The sequence below is a fragment of the Moschus berezovskii genome, chromosome 3 (assembly GCF_049115385.1).
Source record: "Moschus berezovskii isolate FMDL1 chromosome 3, NW_MosBer_1.0, whole genome shotgun sequence".
NCBI lineage: Eukaryota > Metazoa > Chordata > Mammalia > Artiodactyla > Moschidae > Moschus > Moschus berezovskii.
This window is the reverse complement of record NC_142462.1, coordinates 14,064,868-14,092,492: the sequence shown is the minus strand read 5'-3', so window position 1 is coordinate 14,092,492 and position 27,625 is coordinate 14,064,868. Positions and strand designations below refer to the sequence as shown.

General features: G+C 39.7%; 1 protein-coding gene across 7 annotated transcripts in view; it reads right to left on the bottom strand.

The window, feature by feature from the left end:
* CDK14 (cyclin dependent kinase 14) overlaps positions 1 to 27,625 on the bottom strand; it is a 683,048-nt gene that overhangs the window by 346,930 nt on the left and 308,493 nt on the right. For all 7 annotated transcript variants that reach the window (XM_088833154.1, XM_055420391.2, XM_055420393.2 and 4 more), the window contains one exon: positions 8,345 to 8,468. In XM_088833154.1, the coding sequence (XP_088689280.1) occupies positions 8,345 to 8,468 (124 nt within the window). The remainder of the gene's footprint in view (positions 1 to 8,344; positions 8,469 to 27,625) is intronic.

Below are 27,625 nucleotides of genomic sequence, written 5' to 3'. Positions count from 1 at the left end.
TGCCAACAAATCTGTCCTCATATTGTACAGAACAAAAAATATTTTGCATATTGAAATCTTTTTGCCCAGCAGGTTTCCATCAAGAGTAGAGAATGAGATGATCAGCCCTATTTGAAGCGTCTGTTCTGCATTTTAAGATGCCGCGTTACCTCACACGCATGATTTGGCTAAAAATGAACTAACACTTTTGCATTTCCTCATTTCCATGGAGTTTGAAGCTGCCATTCTTAGCAATCAACCACTCACCACATTGCTTCAATCTGCTTTATGGTGACTGAACAGAGAGATTTCTCATATATAGAGGAAAATATGCTTATTAATTGCATTTTATATAATTTTCTCTCCTGTTCCCATTTACAACTTAAAAAATATAGCTAAGTTTTTTAGACAATTTTCAGGGCAAGTAAACTCGTCCCTATGATACAATAACAGCAAATATATTACATGGCATTATAATCTGTCAAAACTCATGAGGTACATCAAGAGTGAACCCTAATGTAAACTATGAACTTTGGTGGTACTGACGTGTTCATGGAGGTTCATCAGTTGTAACAAATGTAACACTCTGGTGGTTGATGTTGATAAGGGAAGGGGCTATGCATGTGTGAGTGCAGGAGGTATATGGAAATCCTCTCTGCTTTCCACTCAACTCTACTGTGAATCTAAAATTGCTCTTGAAAGTAGAGTCCATTTAGAGACTTAAATATAAGGCATCACACTGTAAAACTCCTAGAAGAGAACACAGGCAAAACATTCTCCAACACAATTGGTACCAGTTTTGTTTTCTTAGGTCAGTTTCCCAAGGCAACAGAAATAAAAGCAAAAATAAATAGCACCTAATCAAACGGATGAACTCTTGTATTGCAAAGGAAACCATAAATAAAATGAAAAACCAGCCTATAGAATGGGAGAAAATATTTGTAAATGATGTGACTGACAAGGAGTTAATTTCCAAAATATACAAAGAGTTCATACAGCACAATCAAAAACAAACAACCTGATCAAAAAATGGGTGGAAGAACGAAACAGACATTTCCCCAAAGAAGACATACAGATAGATGGTCAACAGGTAAATGAAAAGATGCTCAACACTGTCAATTATTAGAGAAATGCAGATCAAAACTATAATGAGGTACAACCTCACACTACTCAGAATGACCATCATTATCCCATTAAAAATTAATTTTTTACAGTGTTGATAAAAATGTAAACTGGTACAGCCACTATAGAAGACAGTATGAAGTTCCCTCAAAAAGCTAAAAATAGAGTTGTCATGCAATCCTGCAATCCCACTCCTGGGCAGATATATCCTGGGAAAATTCTAATTTGAAAAGACAAGTGCACCATAATGTTCATACAAGCACTATTCACAATAGCCAAGACATGGAAGCAACCCAGTGTCCATCGACAGATGGGTAAATAAAGATGATGTGGTATATCTATACAGTGGACTATTACTTAGCCACAAAAAGAATGAAATAATGCCATTTGAAGCAACATGGATAGATTTAAAGGTTATCCTACTAACTGAAATAAGGCAGAAAAGACAAATACCACATGACGTCACTTACATGAGGAATCTGTTTATGACACAAATGAACTAAAAACAGAAACAGACTCACAGACAACAGACTTGTAGTTTCCAAGGGGGAAGGGTGGGAGAAGAGATGGATTAGGAGTTTAGGATTAGCAGATTCAAACTATTACATACAGAATGGATAAACAACAAGGTCCTACTGTATACCACAGGGAACTATATTCAATATCCTGTGATAAACCAAGAATATATGAAGAATGCGTGTGCATATATATATATATGCACATCTGAATTAATTTGCTGCACAACAGAAATTAACACAATGCTGTAAATCAACTACACTTGGATAAAATAAATTAAAAAAACAAAGTCCATTTAAAAGCAGAAAAACAGTGTAATGAAATGTCATCAGCATCCCTTTTGAATGCAAGAAAACTTGTGAGAGGACAAGTGAGTGGGAGATATTAAGTAAGATTTAAATAATGAAGCTAAGTGATGATTTCCTGATCTGAGAGAAGACAATTTAAGTATCAACATTCCTTTTCAAAAGAGTCATTACCACATCTCTAAAACAGTGAGTCAGGGCAAATCATCTGAATTCAAAGGTCACTCAAAGTATTTCTAACATGGACTCTGGATAATCTATTTGATAGACTTTAACATGTATATATTTTGATTTGGAGTTTTAATGAACAGCCCCAAAATTAGAGGAGAAAAAACTTTCTTTCATTCATATTATAAAAGTTATTATAAAAATACTCTTTAGTTTTCAGAACTGTATGAAAGCAGCTACATTAAATGGCATATTTGTTAAACTGTTCAAGGGACCTTTCTGAAAGTAGAGTGATACCTCACATTAAATAATAAAGGTAATTTTGCTAACAGAAAATATATTCTAAAACAAAGACACAGTAATATTGAATCCTTCAGGCCAAAACAAATGGACTAAGTTATGTCTAACCTTGAATTTATAACTATGGTTTCAATGCTTAATTTTACATGTACTAAGTCGCTTCAGTCATGTCCGACTCTTTGAACTGTAGCCTGCTAGGCTCCTCTGTCCATGGGATTCTCCAGACAAGAATACTGGAGTGGGCTGCCATGGTCTTCTCCAGGGGATCATTGTGACCCTGGGATTGAACCCCTGTCTCTTACATCTCCTGCATTGGCAGGTGGGTTCTTTACCACTAGTAACATCTGGGAATCCCAAACTGTATATGCGAATGACAAAAAAATAGTTAAAGTTTTATAATTTGGGGACTAACAGGCTCTTATTCAGAGACTTTATATTTTATCAAGCTGACAGATGCTACTATTGACTGGTTTCTGTTTTCTACTATTCTCTACATGAATTCTGAGAAGCAAATTACAAACAAACCCTGCACTCACCATGGCCTCTACAGAGTTACATCTCTGGAGTGTTCTGCAAATTAATCTAAAATGTGATTTATAATAATTTCCTTTCTCAAATCAAGACAAGGAACAGCCTGGAGGAGGAAACTACCAACATTAGGAAGGTCATATTTTTTAGACCTTCCTGGTGGGAAAGAGACCTGTGTAATTTTACTTGATTAAAACCACAGAACTGTTTAACTCTGTTCCTGCATTAGGAAAGCCAGTAAAATAATCCAAGACCTTAAATGCTTATATTACAGAGTTTGCACTGTCTTTTTTTCCTCAGAGGCAAATTTAACCCAGCTGTCTTTCCATGTAGCAAGGCTGTGCATGCATGCGTGCATGCTTAGTTGCTCAGTGTGTCCTTCTCTTTGCGACCCCATGGACTGTAGCCTTCCAGGCTCCTCTGTCCTTGGGGATTCTCCAGGCAAGAATACTGGAGTGGGTTGTCATTTCCTCCTCCAGGGAACTCCTCAACCCAGGGATCAAACTCGCACATCTGCATCTTCTGCATTGGCAGGAGGAATCTTTACCACTGAGCCACCTGGGAAGCCACATAGCAAGGCCATGACCCCGTAAAATAGCAGAAGAATGGCTGGAAAATGTGTGTGACACCATCATCTTCTTACAAAAATTGCAAGAAGCTGCTACTCTACGGACTCATCTATTTTGCTTTAATCTCATTTACATGGAAACATATCTTTTAGTTTTCATACTATCATACTGCAAATGAATATTAGTTTCTTGGTGAGTTTATACATTTACTTGTCACACTTCAGCAATTTTCTTTTAATGTGATCTCAACGCATATCACAAAAGTGTGGCTCTCATCTATTTGAATTTCCAGAAACCAGAATAAAAAATTAGGTCCTAGGAAGGGATGGTGTAGCACTGATTAGGGATTCACTCAACTGACTTTTATCCACCAGTGGCTATCTGATCATTAGAAAATAAATTCATTTCAGAAATGTACAACATAAAAAGAAAAAAAAAAATACAGCACTGAGAAGAATCTTAGTATCTGTTCAATGCACTTATTTTTTAGTTGAGGAGTGTAAAGCTCAGAGGAGAAAACTAACTTGAAGTCATAAGTGAGTTATAGACATAGACAAAAGCTACTTACAGAGTCAGGCCTCCTAATTCAAGGCTCAAAACGCTTTGCTCTCAACAATAGTACAATCAGTCATTTAAGGTCTATAGAGTAGGAACGTCGAATCTTATCCGTCTTTGGTACATGTTTATATTCACTGACTGTTTATTTCTGCAGCCCGAGGTTGCAGACATAATCATACCAAGCAGGTATGTAAGGCTGATGTGTAAGAGTTGCGAAGCACCCCGGAGGCTCCCACACTGTCAGCACGGAGGTCACCTAACTCCATCTGCACTCTCGACCGAGCCCAGGCAGGACAGGACTGACGAAGAGAAAATTAATTTGTAAACTGCTGGTTTGATGAAATGAATCAAGCAAAAGTTAGGAAATGCAGGTGGGTCTTGGTCTTTACACCAATACTCAGCTTTGCTACACGTATTGTTTCTTCATTCAGCCAGTATTTCCTGAGCACCTCGAAGGCTCCAGACAAGGCAGAGACAAGAGTGAGTAAGACAGGCCCAGTCCCTGACCTTATGGGATTTACAGTCCAATAGCACAAGCCAAAATTTAACAGATAAATAAATGACAGAATTATTTCAGTGCACCCTAAGTGCTACTGAAGAAGTTGAACTGGATGGTCACACTGGTAAAATTCTATTTGGGAAAGGTGACCTTTTTAAAAATATTTCATTTATTTATTAAAAAAAATTTTTTTTTCACCATGTCACAGTTTGCAGGATCTTAGTTCCCTGACCAGGGATCAAACCTTCAGCAATGAAAATATGGAATCATAACCATTGGACCACCAGGGAATTCTCAAGAGGTGATCTTTTTGAAAAAGTAACATAGGATCTATCAGCTGTGTGATGAGAACGAGTCAGCCACGTGAGAAGCAGGGAGAACAGTGTTCCAGGAAATGGGAAAAGCTAAGTAAGAGGTTCTGATGTGTGGACACATTTGGGGTTTGAAATATTTTTTCCCAAAGATAATGTAAAGATGAACCCTTTTTAAGAAATGAATCTGTATTCTACACAATTTTATTATCTTATTATATACAGATGGGACAAACTTCTGCACTAGGAAAGAACAGCGATTCTAAATCATGTATAATTTACTTATTTTCAAATGCATATAGAAAATAAGTCTCAGGTAAGTGCTTCAATATGACTTTGTTTACAAGAAAAAAAAAAATAGTACAATACTTTGGCCAACTGGAATTCAGAGCTGCATTCTGTTTCAATCCGAGTGGGTTTGCATATAAATGATCATCTGGTTTACTTTGTCCAGCAGGTAAATGATCTTCTGGTTTACTTTGTCCAGCAGGTAAAAGCTCCAAAGGACTAAGGTTGAAATCACTCACTACTAAATTACTGTTACTCACTACAAATGACAAAATGTTCATTAAATTATGTGATGCATTCTTGGAGGTATCAGTGCAATCTATTTTCATAGCACGAGCGTCATATTTGTTGTATGTGGAAAGCTCGTATAAAGGTTAATAATTTGCCATTGGTTAATAAGAGTACAGATATATAAATATAGACATTGTGATGATCAATAACTTATTGGAAGATTAGGCAGTTTTATAAGCTAAAATACCTATGTAAATAAATATAAAGACGCTGGGCCACCTGAAATGGAAAGATATGGATCAAGCATCTGAATTCCAGTTTTGTGAGCAGCTACCCTCATACCATCAAGCTTGGGCAAATTTCTAACCCTCTCTGAATTTCACGTCTCTCTCAAAAGTGTAGGTTAGGATAACTTCCTAGGTTTATGAGACAATGAAATAAGAATTTCTAAGGGTCTGGCACAGACAATAAACTCAGTAAATTTTAGTGTTTGTCCTCCTCCCATGTATTTTCTCTAATAAAAATAGCATTAACAATACAAGAATTATGCTCATACAGATTCCGTCTCTTTTAATCAAAATATGATGCTATTTTTCATGAGAGAAAAAGGTAGGACAAAGGAACCGCTGCTATAGCTCTTGACACATCAAACTGAATTAAGACCCAGTGTTTCTAATTGTTCTGCTGCCTGGAACTGTCGCATTTTGACTGTCTAGCTCCTCCACAGCTTCCACTATACTGCCTTCATCTGAGACCCAGACACGTGCCCAAGCGCAGTAAATCACAGTTAATTGCATGTCTTAAATTAAAAGACAAAAATGATGCACAATTAATTGGAGGAAATCGTCATTTGGTGAATGAGTCTCGCTCATTACACTTTGTGCACAGGATGCATGCCAAGTCTGTGTTCCAGGCAAGAAGATTACGGCTGTGACACTGAGGTTCAACCTTTCTGCAGAGCAGTCTGGTCAAACACTGTAAAACACTCAACACTGTAGCTGGAGTACAGACAGCTTGCTCTGCAAGGACATTCAACACAGAGACGGCACATAACCATGACAATTAGAAAGAACCAAAATATTCAGCGATAAGGGACTGAATAAAAGGACTAGGTCTTGGCCATTAAGGGAAAAATCTACATTGTAACAAATGATTTTGTCATATGGAATAAGATGAGAAAATGTCTATGACATATTCCTAAGTGAAAACTGCTTACAAAACAGTGTGGGTTTCTTCTTTTGAGGATTACATAATAAATGGAAGAAGAAAAAGAATGAGGAGAAAGACAGTAGGAAAATATACAATAAAAATGTTAACATTTGTAATCTCAGAGTTGTTCATACTCTCTAGATTTTTCTCCTTTTGTAGAAAATGTTTTAAGTTGTTTAAAATTACATTTCAATTTATTTCTGAACCTATTACGAAATGTCAGTTTTAAAGATTCATAAGAATCCTTTAACATGAACTTACCCATTATAGTAAAAAAGTCATCATAAAATTAAAAAATAATCCCTAGTAAGCACTTAGATACAATCCTATTATTCCCTTGGTTATACAGACAAAATAAAGTTAATAAAATATGCATTCTATAAATATACAAGAAAACCATGTTCAGCAAAATTAAGTGCTCAATACAATAAATTATGCAAACATATACCTTATAGTATATATTAAGATAACAGAAGAAAATCACTATGAATCCTTATTAATTTAATACTAATATCAACAAACTAAAAAAATCTGTTCATAAGGAACTGCAAATCTTCTCTCCTCCGCACCTTCTCTCTCATCATTTTCTACCCTGCACTGAAACACTTTATATCCAACCACAAAACTCGACAACAAACAACTTTCTAGCTCACACAGACACACACAGTTCCATAATTTTCACCAAATAATATAAGAACAAAAAATGTTCTACAATATATCACCAATGATGTTAACTTTTGTTTCAATTTTAGAAGAATATACAAAATGCAAGAGTAGATACATTCCAGAGGTACTGAACAGTCTCCTAACCTTGAAATAAGCAATAAACATTTCCTGCTCTCTTTTATTTCTCGGGGGGGTTGATGGAGTGGGAAAAGATAATCATATTCTGGCAAAGCCCGTATCTCAATCTCAGGCGTCCTTACGTCCCAAGGGTAATATTTCCATTCCACTCTTAATGGAACAAATTTCTAATCAGAACATGTATCCAAAAATAATTGAGGCAATGCAATGTCAACAGATCACGCTGCCATCATCATTCCTGATGCTGGGAATCACTCCACACACCAGTGTGACAGACCGTGCGGGCAGTGCAGACACGTCAGACCAACAACAGTTCTGTTCCCCTTTGGGCGCTCAAGTCAGTGCTGGAGGACAGCTTCCAAGCTGGGAGAGGCCAATCTCAAAACGTTTCAGGGAGGGATGACTTACAATGGGGCCAGGCCAGGACCTCCACTTTTAAACTGGCATCAGTGTCTTCCTTTACACACTTATTGAGAATTTTTGAAACAACAGTCATTTTTGGAAAGGTTAACAGTGCCCTTAGATTTTTGACAACAAACACTACTGAATGTATTTTATGATGCTCTGAAACTGTCGCGAGGTTTAAAATTCAGGTTTGACAATATATTGGTAATTGCTGAAGCTGGGTCATGAGTAAGGGAGACCCCTTAAGGCATCCTACTTTAGAATGCATTTGACATTTTCCTAATAGAAAAAAAAAGATTTCTTTCAAAGCATTTATGGAAATATATGAAATCTGATTTGTACTTATTTAAGACTTTCATAAGCAAAGTGGACTTTTTAAAAAATCCATCAAGCATGATGTTGATCATAAAAAAAAAAATTTCTTCACTCCTGAAAAAAAGTTACCAGGATCTATAACGATAGAAGACATGCACCTAAACAAACGCAGTGCCACCATATGCCTGGCTTTCTCACAGCGTGACAAAATAGACTGGTAATTAACTGCTTTCCTACCGAAATCTGCCAGCTTTAACTCCCCCGTGTCACTGATCAGAAGGTTCTGCGGTTTCAGGTCTCTGTGCAAAATATAGCGCTGGTGGATGTAGGACAGCCCTCGCAGCAACTGAAATAAAAACAGCTGGAGAAACAGGAGAGGTGAGTTAAAACATGAACGCAGCCCAGCGCCACTTTCCACACACAGCCCGCCGGGACCTGTATTCCTTGAAGATGGGTGCCCACCACTAAATTCCTATCAAACTGTTGAAACAGAATTCGCATACATGTATGGGAATTCCTGATGCATAAGGTAAATCTGAAAACTTTTAACAACCTATTACGTCAACCCAGAGTTCCTTAGCCAGAAAGATCTATGATCCAATCTTCGTTCTAGAAATGAAGTGAAAGGTAAAGAATCATTTTCTAAATAATATTTGATTTCCTCAGGTCTGAACTGATGCTTGAGGCAGAGAAAAAACCCTATTCAGAATGTTATAAAAGGAAGTAGAATTTTTAATGTAAATTTAATTAACATGTATTTAATTCCATGGAAATGATATAAACATGGTATCCAGTGATTCACTCAGTAACATGGTTTAAGGAATAGAAAGATAAGATGATTTCAAATAATTGAAACAGAAACAGTCACGGGGTCCAATTATTACTACACTGTAATTACACTGCTTCGGCACATATGGCCACAGAGATTAGGGTGTTGCCTAAAGACAGACATGTACCTTCGCTAATTACAGAACAGACCCAACCTAAAGGGAAAGGAAACACAGAGAACAGAGAAATCAAGAATTCAAGAGCAATAATTTCATAAGAAATACATTTAAGAAGCAACCGATGGTCTTCTCTGTTTACATTCATATTGGATCATAATAAATATTTCCATTTGATAACAAAAAATGTGATCCACTAGGCTTTCCAATATTCTGTTTATATATATAAAAAAGGACTATCTTTAAACTATTTACTTGCCAAAATAATCCTAATTGACATAGTTTTTAAAAAACAATCTCCTAAAACAAAACTAAAAACAAGTGGTTTTAAGTGCTATCAATATTGTAGTCTATGTAATCAGCTGGTAACAAAATGCACTTTCTGGGAAATTTTAAAGGAATTAGCTGCCAAATACTGGTAGGATAGGGCTTCCCAGGTGGCAATAGGTGGTAAAGAACCCACCTGCCAATGCAGGAGACATAAGAGGCACGGGTTCGATCCCTGGTTCGGGAAGATTCCCTGGAGAAGGGAATGGCAACCCACTCCAGTATTCTTGCCAGGAGAATCCCATGGACAGAGGAGCCTGGCTAACTACAGTCCATAGGGTCGCAGAGTTAGATATGATTGAAAGCAACTTATCATGCATACTGGTAGGATAAGGATTCTAGAATCTTCACATTAAAAAAGACTGGCAACTCCTCAAGGGCCGTCGGAGCTAACATTTCAGAATATTTTCCAACTAACTAGGGGCTCTGAAAGCCAAGTCAAATGTTTAGAGGGGGATACCTTGAACTACTTGTCCGGTTGCTAAGTCATGCCGACTCTTTGCACCACGTGGACTGTGGCACACCAGGCTTCCCTGCCCTTGGCTCTCTCTGTGTTTGCCCAGATTCACGTCCATTGAGTCGGTGATGCCATCCAACTACCTCATCCTCTGTTGCCCTCTTCTCTTCCTGCCCTCAGTCTTTCCCAGCATGAAAGACAGTAGATAAATTCATTTCAAAATCTTTGTATGTGATAATAAGCTATGGTGTTGGGAAGGCCTAGATTCATTATTTTCAGAATCTAAGTACCAGAAACTAAACACCTGTTCTGTGTTAGGCGGGATTAAATTACTGGCTCAAGAATCTTAGGAAGTAAATTTCTCCTGGACTCCTCCTTTCAGTCCTTCCTGTGTAGCAGATGGAAAGACTTAACGCCATCACCAGCAGCTTTCAGCCTCATTCCTCACTTCTAAAACCCCCTGCATCCCGAAGCGGAAAAGCTTACAATTTCAAAGAAAATCCAAATCCCTTCAGTTCAGAAGGGAGAAAGGATGAGCAAATAAAGCCACTTTGTGTTTTCAAAAGCTTTTCATCAGTCACATAGGCAGATCGCAAAACAAACTGAATTTCAAAAATAAACTGACTCTGAAAGTCTGCATTCTGCAAGGTGCTGGCTAGGACTTACCAGACTGTGATTATCTACCTAACCACAGCAACATATTTTAGTTTAACAAGCAAATGACATGAAGTGCCAGCTGCTATTCTACGCATCATAGAATATGAATTCATTTGATCTCTGTAAAAAAATTTTTTAAACAGATTTTTTTATGTGGACCATATTTTCTTTAAAGTCTTCATTGAATTTGTTACAACACTGCTTGTTATATGCTTTGGTTTTTTGACCCCAAGGGATGTGGGGTCTTAATTCCCTGACAAGGGACTGAATCCATACCATGATGGAAGGCGAAGTATTAAGCACTGGACCACCAGGATAGTCCCTGACCTCTGTAACAATTTTAATGGTGCTGGTACCAGTATTCTGGGCTTCCCTGGTGGCTCAGCTGCAATGCAGGAGATGCAAGAAATGAGGATTCAATCCCTGGGTCGGGAAGATCCCCAGGAAAAGGAAATGGCAACCCACTTCCGTATTCTTGCCTGGAAGGACAGAGGAGTCGGGCGGGCTCCTATAGTCCATGGAGTCACAAGGAGTCAGACACAAATGAGTATACATGTCCGTGCGCACACACGCACACACACACACACACATCACATCCTACCTGTATCAGTGATGAGGAAACTGGAATCAGTTTAGTGCCAGGGCTCAAATCCAAGAAATCTGACTCTAAAATCCACTCCCTTAACCACTCCACTATAGGAAGCTTGGCCAGAACACAAGCAGGCAGTGTCCACATAGAAGCTGCTTCCTCCAATCAACAGGAAAAAGCACAGGGATCTAACAGCATGGCCTTCGAGGCCACTGAGCTGAGCCCTGATTCCAGCTGGGTGCCCAGGCATCATTGCTCCACATTTCCCGACCCTGAGCAGGCTCATGCATCCCCACACTCAAAGCATATTGCTGTTCAACCCTTTTCCTTCGTTCTTACCTCTTCTCTCACAGAAAAGCCTTGTTTCACTTTTGCCTGCTAATCTCCCTGTATTTCTTAGGTGTCTCTCAAACACCGCTCCTCCCTGGTGCCTTTCCAGACCCCAGGCCTTCAGTCTCCCTACAGGTCTGTGAGAGGGGTTCCTCCTCTGTGCTCCCGGGGCAGCTGCGACATGTGTCCATCACAGGATGGGATTCCCTGGTCTCCCCAGAATGTGTTGCTGTAGTTCAGTCAGTCAGTCATGTCCAACTCTTTGAGACCCCATGGATTGCAGCACGCCAGGCTTCCCTGTCCTTCACTATCTCCTGGAGTTTGCTCAAACTCATGTCCATTGAGCTGGTAATGCCATCTCATCCTTGGTCGTCCCCTTCTCCTTCTGCCTTCGCTCTTTCCCAGCAACAGGGTCTTTTGCAATGAGCCAGCTCTTCGCATCAGGTGGCCACAGTACTGGAGTTTCACCTTCAGCATCAGTCCTTCCAATGAATATTTAGGGTTGATCTCCTTTAGGATGGACGGGTTGGATCTCCTCGCAGTCCAAGAGACTCTCAAGAGTCTTCTCCAGCACCACAGTTCAAAAGCATCAATTCTTCAATGCTCGGCCTTCTTTATGGTCCAGCTCTGACATACATGCAGGATTACTGGAAAAACCACAGCTTTGACTATATGGACCTTTGTCGGCAAAGTGATGTCTCGTTTTTAATATGCTGTCTAGGTTCATCATAGCTTTTATTCCAAAGAGCAAGCATCTTTAAATTTCAGACTGCTTGCCTCAACCATCTTCCTAATCTGCTCCCACAGCTGACATTCATTACTAAGTAATGTGATGACTGAACAGGATTTAGGGACATCTGGATGAAGCAGATACAAAAAAGAACAGACTCCTAGAATGGGAGTTTCTAGAAGCTAAGAGTAGAAGTGGGAAGACCAAACAGTCCCAAAGGGCTCTTCTTTTAACACCTTTACTAATTAGTGGAAATATATAATCCTCATGTTAATCCAGAAGCTATTCAAATAGGATAGCATATTAAAGAGGATTAAGAAAATCAGTGTTAGGTAAAGATGCAACCACACACTCAACTACAATTGTATACATGACAAACTAAGCTCCAAATAAGACAGACAGAGCCCCGAGCATCAAATGAGAGCCCCAGACAAAATTTTAGATCTTTGAACAATGCACAACGTTAAGTCAGAACAAATCCCCAGATAATAAATTCCTTCAGGATTTAGGAAGTGCCCACCATCAGCCAGGTGCTATCATGTAAGAGGGATGCAAAGATGAATAGGATATAAGATGTAGTTCCTTGACTTGAGGAACTCACAGCCCACTGGGTGTGAGAGACACATAAACAGATGCGTGTATCCGTGCTAAGTCGCTTCAGTTGTGTCTGACCCGGGAGAATCTACGGACTGCAGCCCGCCAGGCTCCTCTGTCCATGAGATTCTCCAGGCAAGAATACTGGAGTGGGTTGCCATGCCCTCCTCCAGGGGATCTTCCCAACCCAGGGACTGAACCCATGTCTCTTACATCTCCGCACTGGCAGGTCAGTTCTTCACCACTAGCCCCAGCTGGGAAGCACCTAAACAGATTAACTGCATTTACAGAGGTGTGCTTAGCAGCAGCAGCAGCAGCAGTACTTCAGCAGCACAGAGGGAGTGTAACTGAAGGCACACGGGAGGGAGGAAACCTCATTACGCGAAAAGTTTTAGTAGGAAAAGGAGCATTCGTTAGATGCACAAGATAAGACAATGCATTATACGACAAAGCTCTTGCTTTGCTGAGGGAAAAAACTGAGGAAACCAAGCAAGGAAATCACTAGGCAGATAAATTAATAAGAAGAAAGTTTTAAATTAATGAAAAGAAGACAATATATAAAATTGTAAAACGATCAACACACCATCATCATCATAATAATGGTGGCGAAGGGATAATATAATTCACTGCAACCATGAGTAAGGGGTTCCCTGATAGCTCAGTTGGTAAAAAATCCGCCTGCAGTGCAGGAGACCCTGGTTCGATTCCTGGGTCGGGAAGATCCGCTGGAGAAAGGATAGGCTACCCACTCCAGTATTCTAGGGCTTCCCTTGTGGCTCAGCTGGTAAAGAATCTGCCTGCAATGCAGGAAACCTGGGTTCAATCCCTGGGTTGGGAAGATCCTCTGGAGAAGGGAAAGGCTACCCACTCCAGTATTCTGGCCTGACAATATATGAAACTGTACAACCATCCACACGCCATCATAATAGTAATGGTGCTGAAGCGACAATATAATTCACTGAAACCATTAGTAAACTTGGTGCATTTTTTGTTAAACATCTTAAAATGTTATTTCTAAAACACCAAGTTTACTAATGGTTTCAGTGAATTATATTCTCCCTTCAAGGGACAAGGAAAGAGCAGTCATTCCGAGTTTAACAGAATGTGCCACAGGATATTCTTTGGGAATGTTTTGAGAACCCAAGTCTTAGGGATTTCTTTCTTTAGACATACAGGCAAGTATCTAACTGGCCCATGTAAATTTTTAAGAAAGCCACTTCACTGGGTTGTTGTAGAAATCATCATATAACAAGCTACATTAGATCTCTGTGAAAACAGAGGGTACTGTGAAAACAAAAGGACCATCAGAGGAGGGGCTGCACGCAGAGGAAGAGGAAACATCAGCTTTGCTACTCGCTAATAAAACTTGCTGAACATTGATGCAATCTCAGGTACTGAAAAAGAAAAACGGAAGACAAACTCATAGTAATTGAAGGTTTACACTCACTTGAAGACTGTTCTGGGACTTCCTGCTAGTCCAGTAGCTAGAACTCTACAACTCGCCATACAGGGGTCCGGGTTCAATCCCTGCTCAGGGAACTAGATCCCACATGCACACAGGCATGCTTAGTCGCTCACTCGTGTCCAACTCATTGCAACTCTATGGACTGTAACCCGCCAGGCTCCTCTGACCATGGGATTTCCCAAACAAGAATACTGGAGCAGGTTGCCATTTCATCTTCCAGGGAATTCTGCCCACCCCGGGACTGAACCCGTGTCTCCTGAGTCTCCACATTGCAGGAGGATTCTTTACCGCTGAGCCACTGGGAAGCCCTCTAGATCCCACATGCTGCAACTGAACAAACAAGCAAAAGACCCAGTGTGCCGCAGCTAACAGACCCAAGTGCTGCAACTGAGACCAGGAGTGGCCAGATATATAAGCGATAAACAAAATAAACTTTAAAAAAGACTAAGTAATTTTATGTATCTGTTATAATCTCATATTTTTCCCTTTTCTTTTAAGCAAATGAGAAAACTAATGCTCTTAAAGCCCAAGAAACTTACTTAGTCAATCCAACCATCACACAACACTTGTGAATTTTCCACTACACCTCATTATCTTAACCAAGGATGATGCTTACTAAACACATGGATGGATTCAGTTATACACCCAATATAATCAAAGTGCGTTTATTAAATGAACCCAAGTTTGTAAAAGTCTCAATTAATGTAGTATGAAGACTCTTGAGAGTCCCTTGGACTGCAAGGAGATCCAACCAGTCCATTCTAAAGGAGATCAACCCTGGGTGTTCATTGGAAGGACTGATGCTAAAGCTGAAACTCCAATACTTTGGCCACCTCATGCGACGAGTTGACTCACTGGAAAAGACTCTGATGCTGGGAGGGATTGGGGGCGGGAGGAGAAGGGGACAAGAGAATGAGATGGCTGGATGGTGTCACCGACTTGATGGACATGAGTCTGAGTGAACTCCGGGAGTTGGTAATGGACAGGGAGACCTGGCGTGCTGTGATTCATGGGGTCGCAAAGAGTCGGACACGACTGAGCGACTGAACTGAACTGAACTGAATAAGCATATGATTCTTGAATGTCTATTTTTGCTATTTAAAATCCTCTTAGAAGTAAATAATAAGGCAGCAGAAACCTTTATATACTGAAGTTGATAAATTAACACACTTTCCTTTCTATCTGCTTATTTTTCTACTGTAGTAACCATAACGTCTTCCTAAGAATACTTAGTCCCCTTGGGGCATTCTTTGTGTGTGTGTGTGTGTGTGTTGGTTTCTGCTGTACAACCGTGTGAATCAGCCATAATTATATATACATAGCCTGCCTCTTGAGCCTCCCTCTCTCCCCCGCAGCCCACCCCTGCCGGTCATCACAGAGGGCCATACTCAACTTTATGAAAGGAGAGGACTTCAACTTCTTCAGTATGATCACTGAAGAGTTTTACTCCAGTTCAAACATGTTCACTTTTTGCAGTAAGAAACCCCAATGGGAAAATGCCTAAAATAGCAATGATGTGACGAACAAGGACATTTTGCCAGCAGGAGATCTATATATAGCCCTGTTGTCTTGCCATCCCCAGCAGAAAGCAACTCTTATCCTCACTGCCATGGCAGATACTGCTTGGGAGTAGCCTTAATACTGCTTCCAGTCTCTTCTGAAACTCTTTGGACTTTGAGTAGGTTAAAAAAAACAGTATCAAGACAAGGCTTCCTATCAGAACATTTAGAGCAAGCTGATTAAAAGCACACACACATCATTGGATTCAGTAGGTTATATCTGTCACTCAGAAGCATTATTGGCACTTGCAGTGAGCAACAAATTATTTCCCCCCATCCCCCCTCAAAATCTAAGGATGTCTGATTTTGATGCTCTTTGTCTCAATGTTTACAAGCAGATTATGAATGGTCTGAAAGGCATGTGTTATTTAATGTATAAGGGTCCATTTAGGATGAGACTAACCACGGTGAACATTAGCAGATTTTCTAGGCCAGGGTTCACTGTCTTTGAGGGATGTCTATGGCCTCTGAGGGTTTACTGGAGCAACTAGCAATAGATGCAAGGCCTTACGGACAGCACTCATTCTTCTTTTTTGAAGAGTAAGATGTCAGTACTTTCTTCCACTGACCATGCCATAATTTTTTATTTTTTATTATTTTTAATGGAAGGATAACTGTTTTTGCAGTCTTGTATTGGTTTCTGCCATACAGCATCGAGAGTCAGGCGTAACTATATGGAGAGAGAGGCAGGATGTACACACATACACGTGTATCCCCTCCTCTGGAGCCTCCCTCGCACTCTACAGGTCCATTCGCTACATCTGTGTCTCCATTCCTTCACTGTAAATTAGGTTAATCAGTACCGTTCTTCCAGATTCTATATAGCTTTAATATAATATATCGGTTTTTCTCTTCCTGACTTCCTCCACTCTGTATAACAGGCTTTAGGTTCATCCTCCTCTCTCCAACGGATTCAAATGTGTTCCTTCTTATGGTTAATATTCCACTGTATGTACGTACCACAGACATACCGCAACTTCTCCATCCATTCATGGAACAGCACTAATTCTTACAGAAAAGCTACTTTTCTGTCACTTGCACACCAAGGTTAAATATCCATTATCTTAAGTTACTCACCTTGAAAATGATTAACTTTCTCACATGCCCTTAATATTTATCCAAGCTGTAAAACTGTCTCATTTCATAATTGTATGGATAACAGAAATAGAAGAGACTCTGCAATTTAAGCAACTGTAATAACTGCTGTTTACTAAGTACTTAATAGTAAATTAATCTTCCCACCAATTCTGCTAGGTAGATCCTATTATCTTTATTTCACAGATAAAGAAATAAAGGCTCAGAGAAATCACATGAATTAGAAAAAGGGAGACACAGCACATGTAGTAGAGGTCCATTTCCCATTCCCAATACTGATATTTCCCATTTTAGTCTTGCTCTGAAACCCACAATTTAAAACACTGCTACCAAAAATGAATGTATACCATTTGATTAAACAAACGGTAACAAAAGGTAACACACTGTGTGACTACAAGGATAGGAAATATGACATTAGCAAATAAACCAAAGTAGTACGTGGTTAATAAGCACTTCAAATAATATGCCTCATGGTTAGTATCATATTATTTAAAAAGCCACAGATGCACAAGCATTAAATTACTCAATGCATCAAATTTTCTAGGAGTAAAAAATAATTAGAAACTTGGAGTCCTCAAATATCTAGTGAACAGTAAAATACTTTCTAATAGGAATCAGATAATGTGCAATAAGAGGTCTTCTTCAATTTTTAAGAGAATGATTCATTTCATTTAGTTGAGTTTCAAATTTGAAAATACCTAATGCAAATGTAAAACCCTAATCTGTAATGCAATGCACATAATTCATGTCCAAATAGTTTATATCTTAAAAGCATCTTTGTAATTTTATGTGTTGGATTTTTTAAAAAAGAATACTAAGAAAGCTATATAGAGATATAAGGGAGACAGAAATAAAAGCCCAGGTAATAAAAACTATAGTATAATTCGCCACTTTGGACATACTGAACACATGCTCCTGGGATGGTGTAAGACAAACATTTATGCCAGGGCATCAGATCAGAGATGTGTCCTTGTTTTGCCATGTACTACAGTCAGATTCGGGCTTCCAGGTGCTGCTAGTGGTAAGCCACCTGCGAATGCAGAAGATGTAAGAGACGCAGGTTTGATCCCTGGGTGGGAAAATCCCCGCGAGAAGGGAAAGGCAACCCTCTCCAGTATTCTTGCCTGGAGAATCCCATGGACAGAGGAGCAGGCTGCAGTCCACAGGGTCACACAGAGTCAGACACGACTGAAGCAACTTAGCAGGCACACATGCGCAGGCAGATTCAGTTCTCAGAAAATCTTAGTACCTAGGGGAGTTTGCCTTGAGTTCTTCTAGTCAACTTTCTGCTTCTTCATTCCACTCCCTCAAATTGTTGAGATACGTAACACGTTTCATCATTTCCAGATAATGTAACCAAAATTTAACCTGCACTCTCTAATATATTTGTACATTAGTCTTCTATACTAAACATGATAACTTTCTGGAAAAGGGAATAACTCAGAGAATAAGAATTTCAAGTACTTGGGCAAAGTCTTGGGAGAAAAGGTCTTGTACACTTTGTCTTGTACACTTTCTGCGCTCCTTAAGCTGGCTTCCCATTCTGCCCACTCCTCGCGCCTCGATACAGTGGAGGACATCAGCAAGGGGTTATTCTAAGCTCCGAGATGCCTGCAGGGAGGAAGGTGACTGGAGTCATGGGATTCAGAACTGGGATACTTACAAGGAGTCAAATGGCAAAAACAGAGCTTGGTTTGCTCATGCTCCCTGAAAGAAGTTCATTAGCTTTTTTAGAATTCTAATATATTACACTAATGTATAATATATTAGATACTAAGTAGGTTTTCCAGTTATTAGAGTTTTTAGGTATGATGATGAACTGGGGAGGGCTGAGAACAAGAACCTTCCATTTAACAAGATTGGTCAGAGCTTCCCTGGAGGCTCACTGGTAAACAATCTGCCTGCCAATGCAGGAGACCTGGGTTCGATCCCTGATCCAAAAGGACCCTCATAGCTGTGGCACAACCAAGCCTGTGTGCCGCAATATTGAGTCTATTGAGCCTGCACTTTAGAGCCCAGGGGAACTATGGAGCCTACGTGCCACAGCTGCTGAAGCCTGCGAGCACTAGAGCCTGCGCGCCCTAAAGCCTGCGCTCCACAACAAGAAGAGCCGCCACAAGGAAAAGCCTGTGCGCTGAAACTAGAGTGTAGCCCCTGCTCACCACAACTAGAGAAAAGCCCGCGCACAGCAAAGACTCAGCACAGCCCAAAATAAAATAAATAAAAATTATTAAAAAAATAGGAAGTTACTCAGCAGCCTAAACTTAGTATTAGGAATATTCCCTACCTGAGTAGAAACAAGATAATCAGATTTAAGCTACTGGCTGTAGTAGTTACCCAACATAATTTTCCAAGAGAAAAACTGAAACAGTTGTTTCAGGGAATTCAAATAACAAAATAATGTTGAGTATACATTGACTTTACTGATATGCACTTATTGAAACCAAAAAGAAATAGACTGAAATACAAATTTTTACTCAACTTCACTTGTGAATGCATGCACTGCTTCCCCAACTTCAGAGCCATCCTTTTTATACACGATGGAAAGAAAAAAATAGAATTTAGAAGACTCTTGAGAGTCCCTTGGATTGCCAGGAGATCAAACCAGTCAATCCGAAAGGAAATCAACCCTGAATATTCACTGGAAAAACTGATGCTGAAGCGGAAGCTCCAATACTTTGGTCACCTGATGCAAAGAGTCGACTCACTGGAAAAGACCCTGATGCTGAGAAAGATTGAGATCAGGAGAAGGGGGCGACAGAGGATGAGACGGTTGGATGGCATCACTGACTCAACAGACGCGAGTCTGAGCAAACTCCGGGAGATGGTGAGGGACAGGGAAGCCTGGTGTGCCGCAGTCCATGGGGTCACGAAGGGTGGGACACAACCGAGTGACTGAACAACAACAAAACGGCTTTACTGCCGGAAGGAACATCTCAGACGCTGTCAGCATGAGTCGTCTTAGGATCATTTGATAAAGCCAATGTAACTTTATAAAAGAATGAGAGAGAGGGATGCAGACTGACAAACTGACGGAGCTGCGGAATCCTGAGCGTGAGAGTCTGAGAGAAAGACCACACCTGCAAGCGATACAGTAGAGAAAAACACGTTTCAAGGGGCATGCAGTAAAGACTCTGGGTTTGATAGGCATGATAAACAAACTTCTCTGCATCCTTTTTAGAAAGGTCACAAGTGACAAGAATTTCTGTATCAATGAGAAAATATCTATGAAATGTACTGGCTAGTCACATGATGGCAGAACCTGCCTAAAACAACCAGAAAATCCCCAGGAGTATGTACATACACTATCACTCAGCTAACTTCCCTCCTGCGTTCTCCTGTTTGTCTAGGAAAACATGCCAACAAAGGGGTCAAATTCAAGATCCTCGTAAATGGGAGAGCGGCAAGGTGAACCGCTTGAAGCTTAAAATCCAGGAGGGTGTTTTTCCTATTCCCCCTGGATATCTGCCCCCTAAGCTGGGCAATTCTATCTGACAATTAAAATATCACATGACATACTTCTAATGACTATGTGAATTTCATCAATCTTTGGGGTAATTCCTTTTCAATCTGGGTTTTAAAGCACCTTTAGGAAAGAGTGGGCTGTTTAATTAGCTGCCTTGATTTCTTTGTCTGATTCAAATTGTTATAAGCAGATCAGCAGATGATGCCAAGGATACAAAAGACATGTTCTCAACAACCAAATGCAGGCCCACATCTTAGCCAGAAATTCACTATTCAGACTACCTCTGAACATCCGACACAGTAGGAATTGACACATGGATTTCACTCTTCCGTTGTTAACCTTTCACTTTCTAGATATAGAAAACTGTTTTGTTATAATAAAAATAGGATGAAAAGGTTCAAAAGAAAACTGGACAGGTGCTGAGACTAGGTGTCAAATTTTTAAAACACTGGAATGACTTCATGAAATAACCATATTTCCTGAAATACAGAAAAAGGACAGGCTTTATAATATTCACTATAATGCATAGTAGGAAATCATTACCAGCTAAATGAAAGTTCTAATGCAAAATATGGAGAAAATCAGGTTTTATCTGATTTCCTATCTCAACATTAGAAATTCTCATTTAGGAATCCATTCACTGTGCCATCTGTATAAGACAATCTTAATTTGGCATAATATTATTCTGACTGCTATACACCTGCCTGTTCTATGGACTATGAAAGAAAAATAGCAATTTTTCAACCATAATAATCCTCAAGTCTTTTTAATTAATATAGATATTTAGATACAAAACAAAACAGCTTTACGTCAAAAGAATTTCAGATGCTTCAGAGAATAAGGCAGAGAATTCAGAATTACTTTGGATATCTTTGATTACAGTTCTGTTAAAAAAAATGACAAATGTGTTTTTAGGAAAAAATCATCTAGAAAAGTCATTACGATAACATGGAAATGAAGGTAATTACATAAAAATACAGGAAGATCCAGGGTTGTCATGGTAATAAGATGTAAGCATCTACATTTCTGGATATGAGCTGGAGACAGCATCAATTAATCTTTTTTTTTTTTAAGATGAATCTCAATTTTCAGTCTCTCAAGCTTACCATTTTGTAAAGAACACGTGAAAAACTGAATGAAAGAGGTTTAGACTCTTACGGTCGCTTTTTAGGAAACCAATCAATCCGTAAATCACTGAGGATTACAGAGTGAAGAACTTCAAGTTCTGTCTTCAACTCAACTATGATAGTCAACACCCAATAAAATTCGTAGTGAATGGTTTGTAAAGGGAGGAAAAATGAACTACCCTCCCCCCAAATTCTTACAAACCAATTATCATGTTCCAGCAATTGGTTGTTATGCCTTTAATCATCATAAATATTTATAACAAGGCCAGTGTCCTCAGGCTTTTCATTCAGGTTTTAAATTGCCCTCTAAGTAATTAACTGCTAAAATTACCCATTTGTCTAAAATTGATATTATGCTACAATACAGACCGTTAGTTAATAGTGAATATTTATTTCAGAACCATATTGCAAACAGACTCAGTTTGTAGGCAATTAAAGTAGCAGAGTGACTACAGTAATTTAGTTAACACTGAAACCATCTTTTTCTGATGTGCTTATTCTAACGCTTGCAAGGAATATATAGCACAAAAGATAAAACTTTAACAGATGTTCTGCTGGGATTTAGTACAAAATTACCACAGTCTACTCTGTGGCTTCTTATGAAACCACTAGCTGTGTACTGTTTCATGTGCTCCTTTCTACCCCCTCATTCTTCAGTGATACATCACCTTTGTAATGCTTGCCAGCTGACCTGGTTTACGGTAAAGAAAAACCGCCTGAATTCTTAGATGCATGGTATCCCAGCTTTTTACAATAAACAAGTTATATGAAATCTAAACGAAGATATGCACATCTTTATAATCCAAGAGAAATGTTTAAAATATTTCTCCATATCATCATGCCACATAGTGATGAAAGCAAAAGTCAACACTGTCAAATTTAGAAGCAAGGAGATTTGATCAGTATGTTTTCCTTCTGTTCACCATAATCAATATCTTCTATTTATCACATCCAACCCTTTAATAATCCATGAAGTATTTAACCAAATGCAGAGCTTCAGAGTTATTGCAAGAACATTCTCTTTTAAAGATAATCACTTATGTCACCTGGTTTTCACACCTGACATTTATAGAGAACCATTAAAAGATCTTATTTTAGCTCAGCTGTTTTTCTTTATCAGCAACCAGCACAGCATTATGAACAGCTGTTAACTTAGTAAATATTATTTTTAGGCTCTTCATTTTGCATTCAGAAATTTTAAGGAACAATAAATATCACCACATGAAAAAAACACGTTAATCCATCACACAGAAATACCCATGGGACATCTGCCACTATGTCACAGTCAGACTTTGAGAATAATTTCACCTGTAGTGCAGATCCTACATGGAACCCTGGAGGAGCGCACTGTCTCTAAGCAGACAAACTGTGAAGAAATGCCAGTGCATAATTAGCGGAGTGGCCTCCCATGGAAACCAGCATGGTAATAAGGGCTGTCTGCTTCCACGCACTGCAATTCAGATGCCAAAACACAGGCATTAACAAGATGCATACTATTTTTTAACTTCCCGTACCCTCAGAGAAGGTAGAACTATTATCTTCACTATGAAAATGATGACAAACCTATGTGACTGGGTGCATATAAAGTCACAACTAAAAAAGCTAATTGCAGTAATTTAATAAATGAATCATGTAATGTAAGGAAAAGAACATTGGATAAAGAATCAAAATGCTCTGACAAAATGATTTTGATCTTTATTTGATATCAAATGTGGCAGTTGAAATGGAAGACTGTTTTAGGATGCTCATCCTGGAATGAGGCTGGCTATAGCAGAATCTTAAAGAGGTGTTTGTCTTTTTTTAACTATGTAATACATCAACATGTAATATTGATTACATTTTACAATATTACATATTGATTATAATACTGCATGATAATCATGTAAATGTTATTTGCAGCTGGGCCATTACATTTCATATGAATACTTTTCTTTCCTGCACAATAATTTATTTTTCCTGGTGTAACAATCTAGATCTTTTGTTGCTTAGTTTGTTTGCCGTTGTTGAGTTTTCTTCGGGGTTATCACAAATTCAACACCAAATTCTTCTTCCATCTTGTGCATGCGTGCTCGGTCACTAATCTGTGTCCAGCTCTTTGCGACCCCATGGACTGTAGCCCGCCACACTGCTCTGTGCATGGGATTCTCCAGGCAAGGATACTGGAGTGGGTTGCCATTTCCCTCTCCAGGGAATCTTCTTGACCCAAGGATCAAATATGCATCTCCCGTGGCTCCTGCACTGGCTAATTCTTTACTAAGGAGGCGCCTGGGAAGCCCCTTCCAACTTTTAAATCTGCTCAAACATATTTGATATTCTAACAATTTCATCTTAGAAATCTCGCCTGGAGTCTTCTGACCTGTGCAGTTGGACTGACGGGTTACTCTTCCAGCCTGATGCACCACTGTCATCGTGGGATTCTTTTCATTATCTCAAGGATCTCCATCTCTCTTTTGTGGTAGCCTCTATTAGCCAGGTTTCCTTTTCTTTTCTGCCTTGGTTTATTCCCTGAGTTACTTGGGGAAGTATATCTTCAAGTAGTTTTCTGAGAAAGGATGCAAGGTATGCAAAATTTTCAACTCCTTGAACATCTGAAAATAATTATTCTGCTTTCACACTTCATTGAGACTCTGCATGTTATACTAGATTGGACAGTTTTACATCAGAATTGTCATGTCATCGTCCCACTTCTGTCTCACTTCTAGGTCTGCTGCTGAAGTCTAAATGGTGAAGGTGGTGGTGGTGATTTAGTTCCTAAGTCATGTCCAACTCTTTGCGACCCCATAAACTATAGCCCTCCAGACTCCTCTGTCCCTGGGACTTTCCAGGTAAGAATACTGGAGTGGGTTGCCATTGCTTTCTCCAGGGGATCTTCTTGACCCAGGGATTGAACCTGAACTACTGCATTGCAGGTGGTCTCCTGCAAGTGGATTCTTCACCAACTGAGCCACCAGGAAAACTCCCCTCTAAATGGTGAAGACACCACTGTAATTCTTGATTCTTGGCAGTAAATCTGTTTCCTTTTGGTAGGATTTGTCTTTGAAATCATGTTCATAAATTCTGCAATAATAAATATTACTGTTCTTCTACTTTAATTAAATGTTCTGGGCATTTAAAAGATCTGTTTAATCTTGCAGTTCACATCCTTCACAACTAGAAGAAGCATATTTCAAAGTTTATTATTTTAATAACTCCATCCTATTTTCTCCAGTTCTTCAGATGGCCCATCTCCTGAACTGGATTCTGATTTTTTAAATACTTCTTGTCTCATGTTTCAGGTTTCTATTTTATGCTCTTCTGTGTGCATAAGCATAAGTTGGTGCAATTCTCCAGCGTTTTCTTCCATTCATTTTTACGACTGTTGTTTTTATTTTATTATATTAGTAATTGCTTCATTTTATTTTAGAAAGTACAAAGAACCAAAGTGGAAGAAAGTAGGCTTTGGAGGGACACTCTCTTCCCCTTCCATGGTAATCGTGGAGGACACCTGTTCTTGAGAGTGCAACTCCAAGATGCAGGAGCTGTCATTAGCCTGGGTCTTTAAGGGACTACGGAGAACGAGTTCATTGACTCCCTTCCAGCCTCTCCCCAAGCCACACTGGGTGAGGAATAAGCCTTTGTTATGTTAGGCACTAACGTTTGGGAGTTAATTAGTTATTGTAGTATAGTGAGCCTAACCTGACTAATGCAATGATGTACAACAAAAGAACCAGATCACGAGCTGGCTCACAAAAGGCTGGTCCAGTGGTTTCGTTTAAGCAGGAATCCCCATGGGGCCCCAGGCAGGAAAAGCTAGACTGCTGGTGGGAGGATGAGTGGAGTTAAAAAAAGAAAAAAAAGAAAGTAGGCTTTGCTTAATTTAAATAGTGAAAATAGAAACCTGAAGGGGAATATAAACAACAAAAGCAAATTTCAAAGTTTACTTACAGCAATGATGTAAATTGCATCCTAAGTAATCCTATTTCCCATTTAAAAATTTTTTAATTTCTGTCATCATATTTTTAATTTCCAAAGCTACCTCATGTTCACTGATTTATCCTTTTTAAAATAACAGGAGATAGTGAAGGACAGGGAGGCCTAGTGTGCTGCAGTCCATGGGGTTGCAAAGAGTCAGACACGATTTAGTGACTGACCAACAGCAAAAGCAATGTAGCATTGTGCTTTATAGGTATACTATTCTCTTTTGCCTCTTAGATATTATTAGTGATCATTTTTTTGATGCTTCTTTCTCTGTCTAATCAAAACAAACCAACCTTGCCTCCTCTGAGTTATTATTTGTCAAGCGGGGCCTTCACTGTAGAGTTACCTAGGTCCCTTAGGTCTCTTCTCTTGGACTGACCAGATGCCCCACAAAAGATGCTTTCTGTCTTCAGGCCTGGGTCTGATAGCTGTTTCATGAAGCACCACAGTCTCGGCTCTGTCTCTCACGCTCTCCCATATCCCCTCCTACCTGCCCAGCCCCTGCTATCCTCTTGGACACCCCACCAAGACCACCTGACTGGCAGAGTGACAGCTGCTGAGGCAGGCAGGCTGTGGGGCTGTGAGAGAGCATCAGGCTCTCACCAACAACAGCTCTCCAGGCTGCAGGCAAACGCGTACAAGGCCACAAGGAAAGCAGGGTGATGCTGGGGGTTGTGGGAGGCAGCCAGGCCTCTCAGCCCTGGCCTGAGCAAATGCCCACCATTTCCTATTTAAGAGAAAGTCGCTCAGTCATGTCCGACTCTTTGCGACCCCATGGCCTATATACAGTCCACTGAATTCTCCAGGCCAGAATACTGGAGAGGGGAGCCTTTCCCTTCTCCAGGGGATCTTCCCAACCCACAGGTCTCCTGCATTGCAGGCAGATTCTTTACCAGCTGAGCCACAAGGGAAGCCCATTTCCTACTTAGAGTGCTTTTAAAATTTTGATTCTGGGAAAAGAAAATAGACTATATATGTATATATATGTGTGTGTGCGTGTGTGTGCTCAGTTGCTTCAGTCATGTCCAATTCTTTGCGACCCCATGGACTATAGTCTGCCAGGCTTCTCTGTCCATGGGATTCTCCAGGCAAAAATACTAGAGTAGGTTGCCATTTCCTACACCAGGGAATCTTCCCAACTCAGGGATCAAATCCGCATATCCTGTACTGGCCAGCGGACTCTTTACTGCTGAGCCACCAGGGAAGCCCATAATATACATATATATACATACACACATATACATATATGTATTTTTTTTAATTTCACAGATGACTATGCTATGGAGCCCAGTTTGAAGACCTCTTCAATGCCAACCGAAATTTCTTGCACCCTTAAGTATTCTAAGAACTGGGACAAGCAAGAACATTTTGGCAAATCCTCAAAGAAGCCAAGACCTCAACAGCTATGGGGAAAGGGATACTTATATATCAATACCTATTGCTGCCTCTCACATTTGGAAAGATACACATACTAAATATTTGAATGGTGTATATATACATATACTAAGTATATGATGACTGATCATGGGGTGAAAGAAAAGCTAGCAAAATGGGTAAGAGTTATTGAAACACAGTTTCAAGCAGTGCAGCCTAGTAACTGAAAATCAGTAACCTAGAAGCTCAATCTGTCCATGACTATCAAGAAATTAAGGAAAAATAAAATGTAATGGAAAAAGCAGAACTTACTACAAAGGCTACAGAAATCACCAGTGATCCCAGCCTGAGCTGAAAACAGCAATGCTCTGTGGGAAGAGCTCTCTTTCTTTGCTTCACAAATAAAGTTTTCCACCAATTCTTACCCATAACTAATGAGCCATGAAATTAAAAGATGCTTGCTCCTTGGAAGGAAAGCTATAACAAACCTAGACAGTGTATTCAAAAGCAGAGAGATCATTTTGCCAACAAAGGCCCATGTAGTCAAAACTATAGTTTTTGCAGTAGTCTTGTACAGATGTGAGAGCTGGACCATAAAGAAGGCTGCACCAAAGAACTAATGCTTTCGAACTGTGGTGTTGGAGAAGACTCTTGAGAGTCCTTTGGATTGCAAGGAGATCAAACCAGACCATCCTAAGGGGTATCAGTCCTGAATATTCATTGGAAGGACTAATGCTGAAAGAGAAGCTCCAGTACTTTGACCACCTGATGCGAAGAGCTGACTACTGGAAAAGACCCTGATGCTGGGAAAGATTGAGGGCAGGACGAGAAGGGGACAACAGATGAT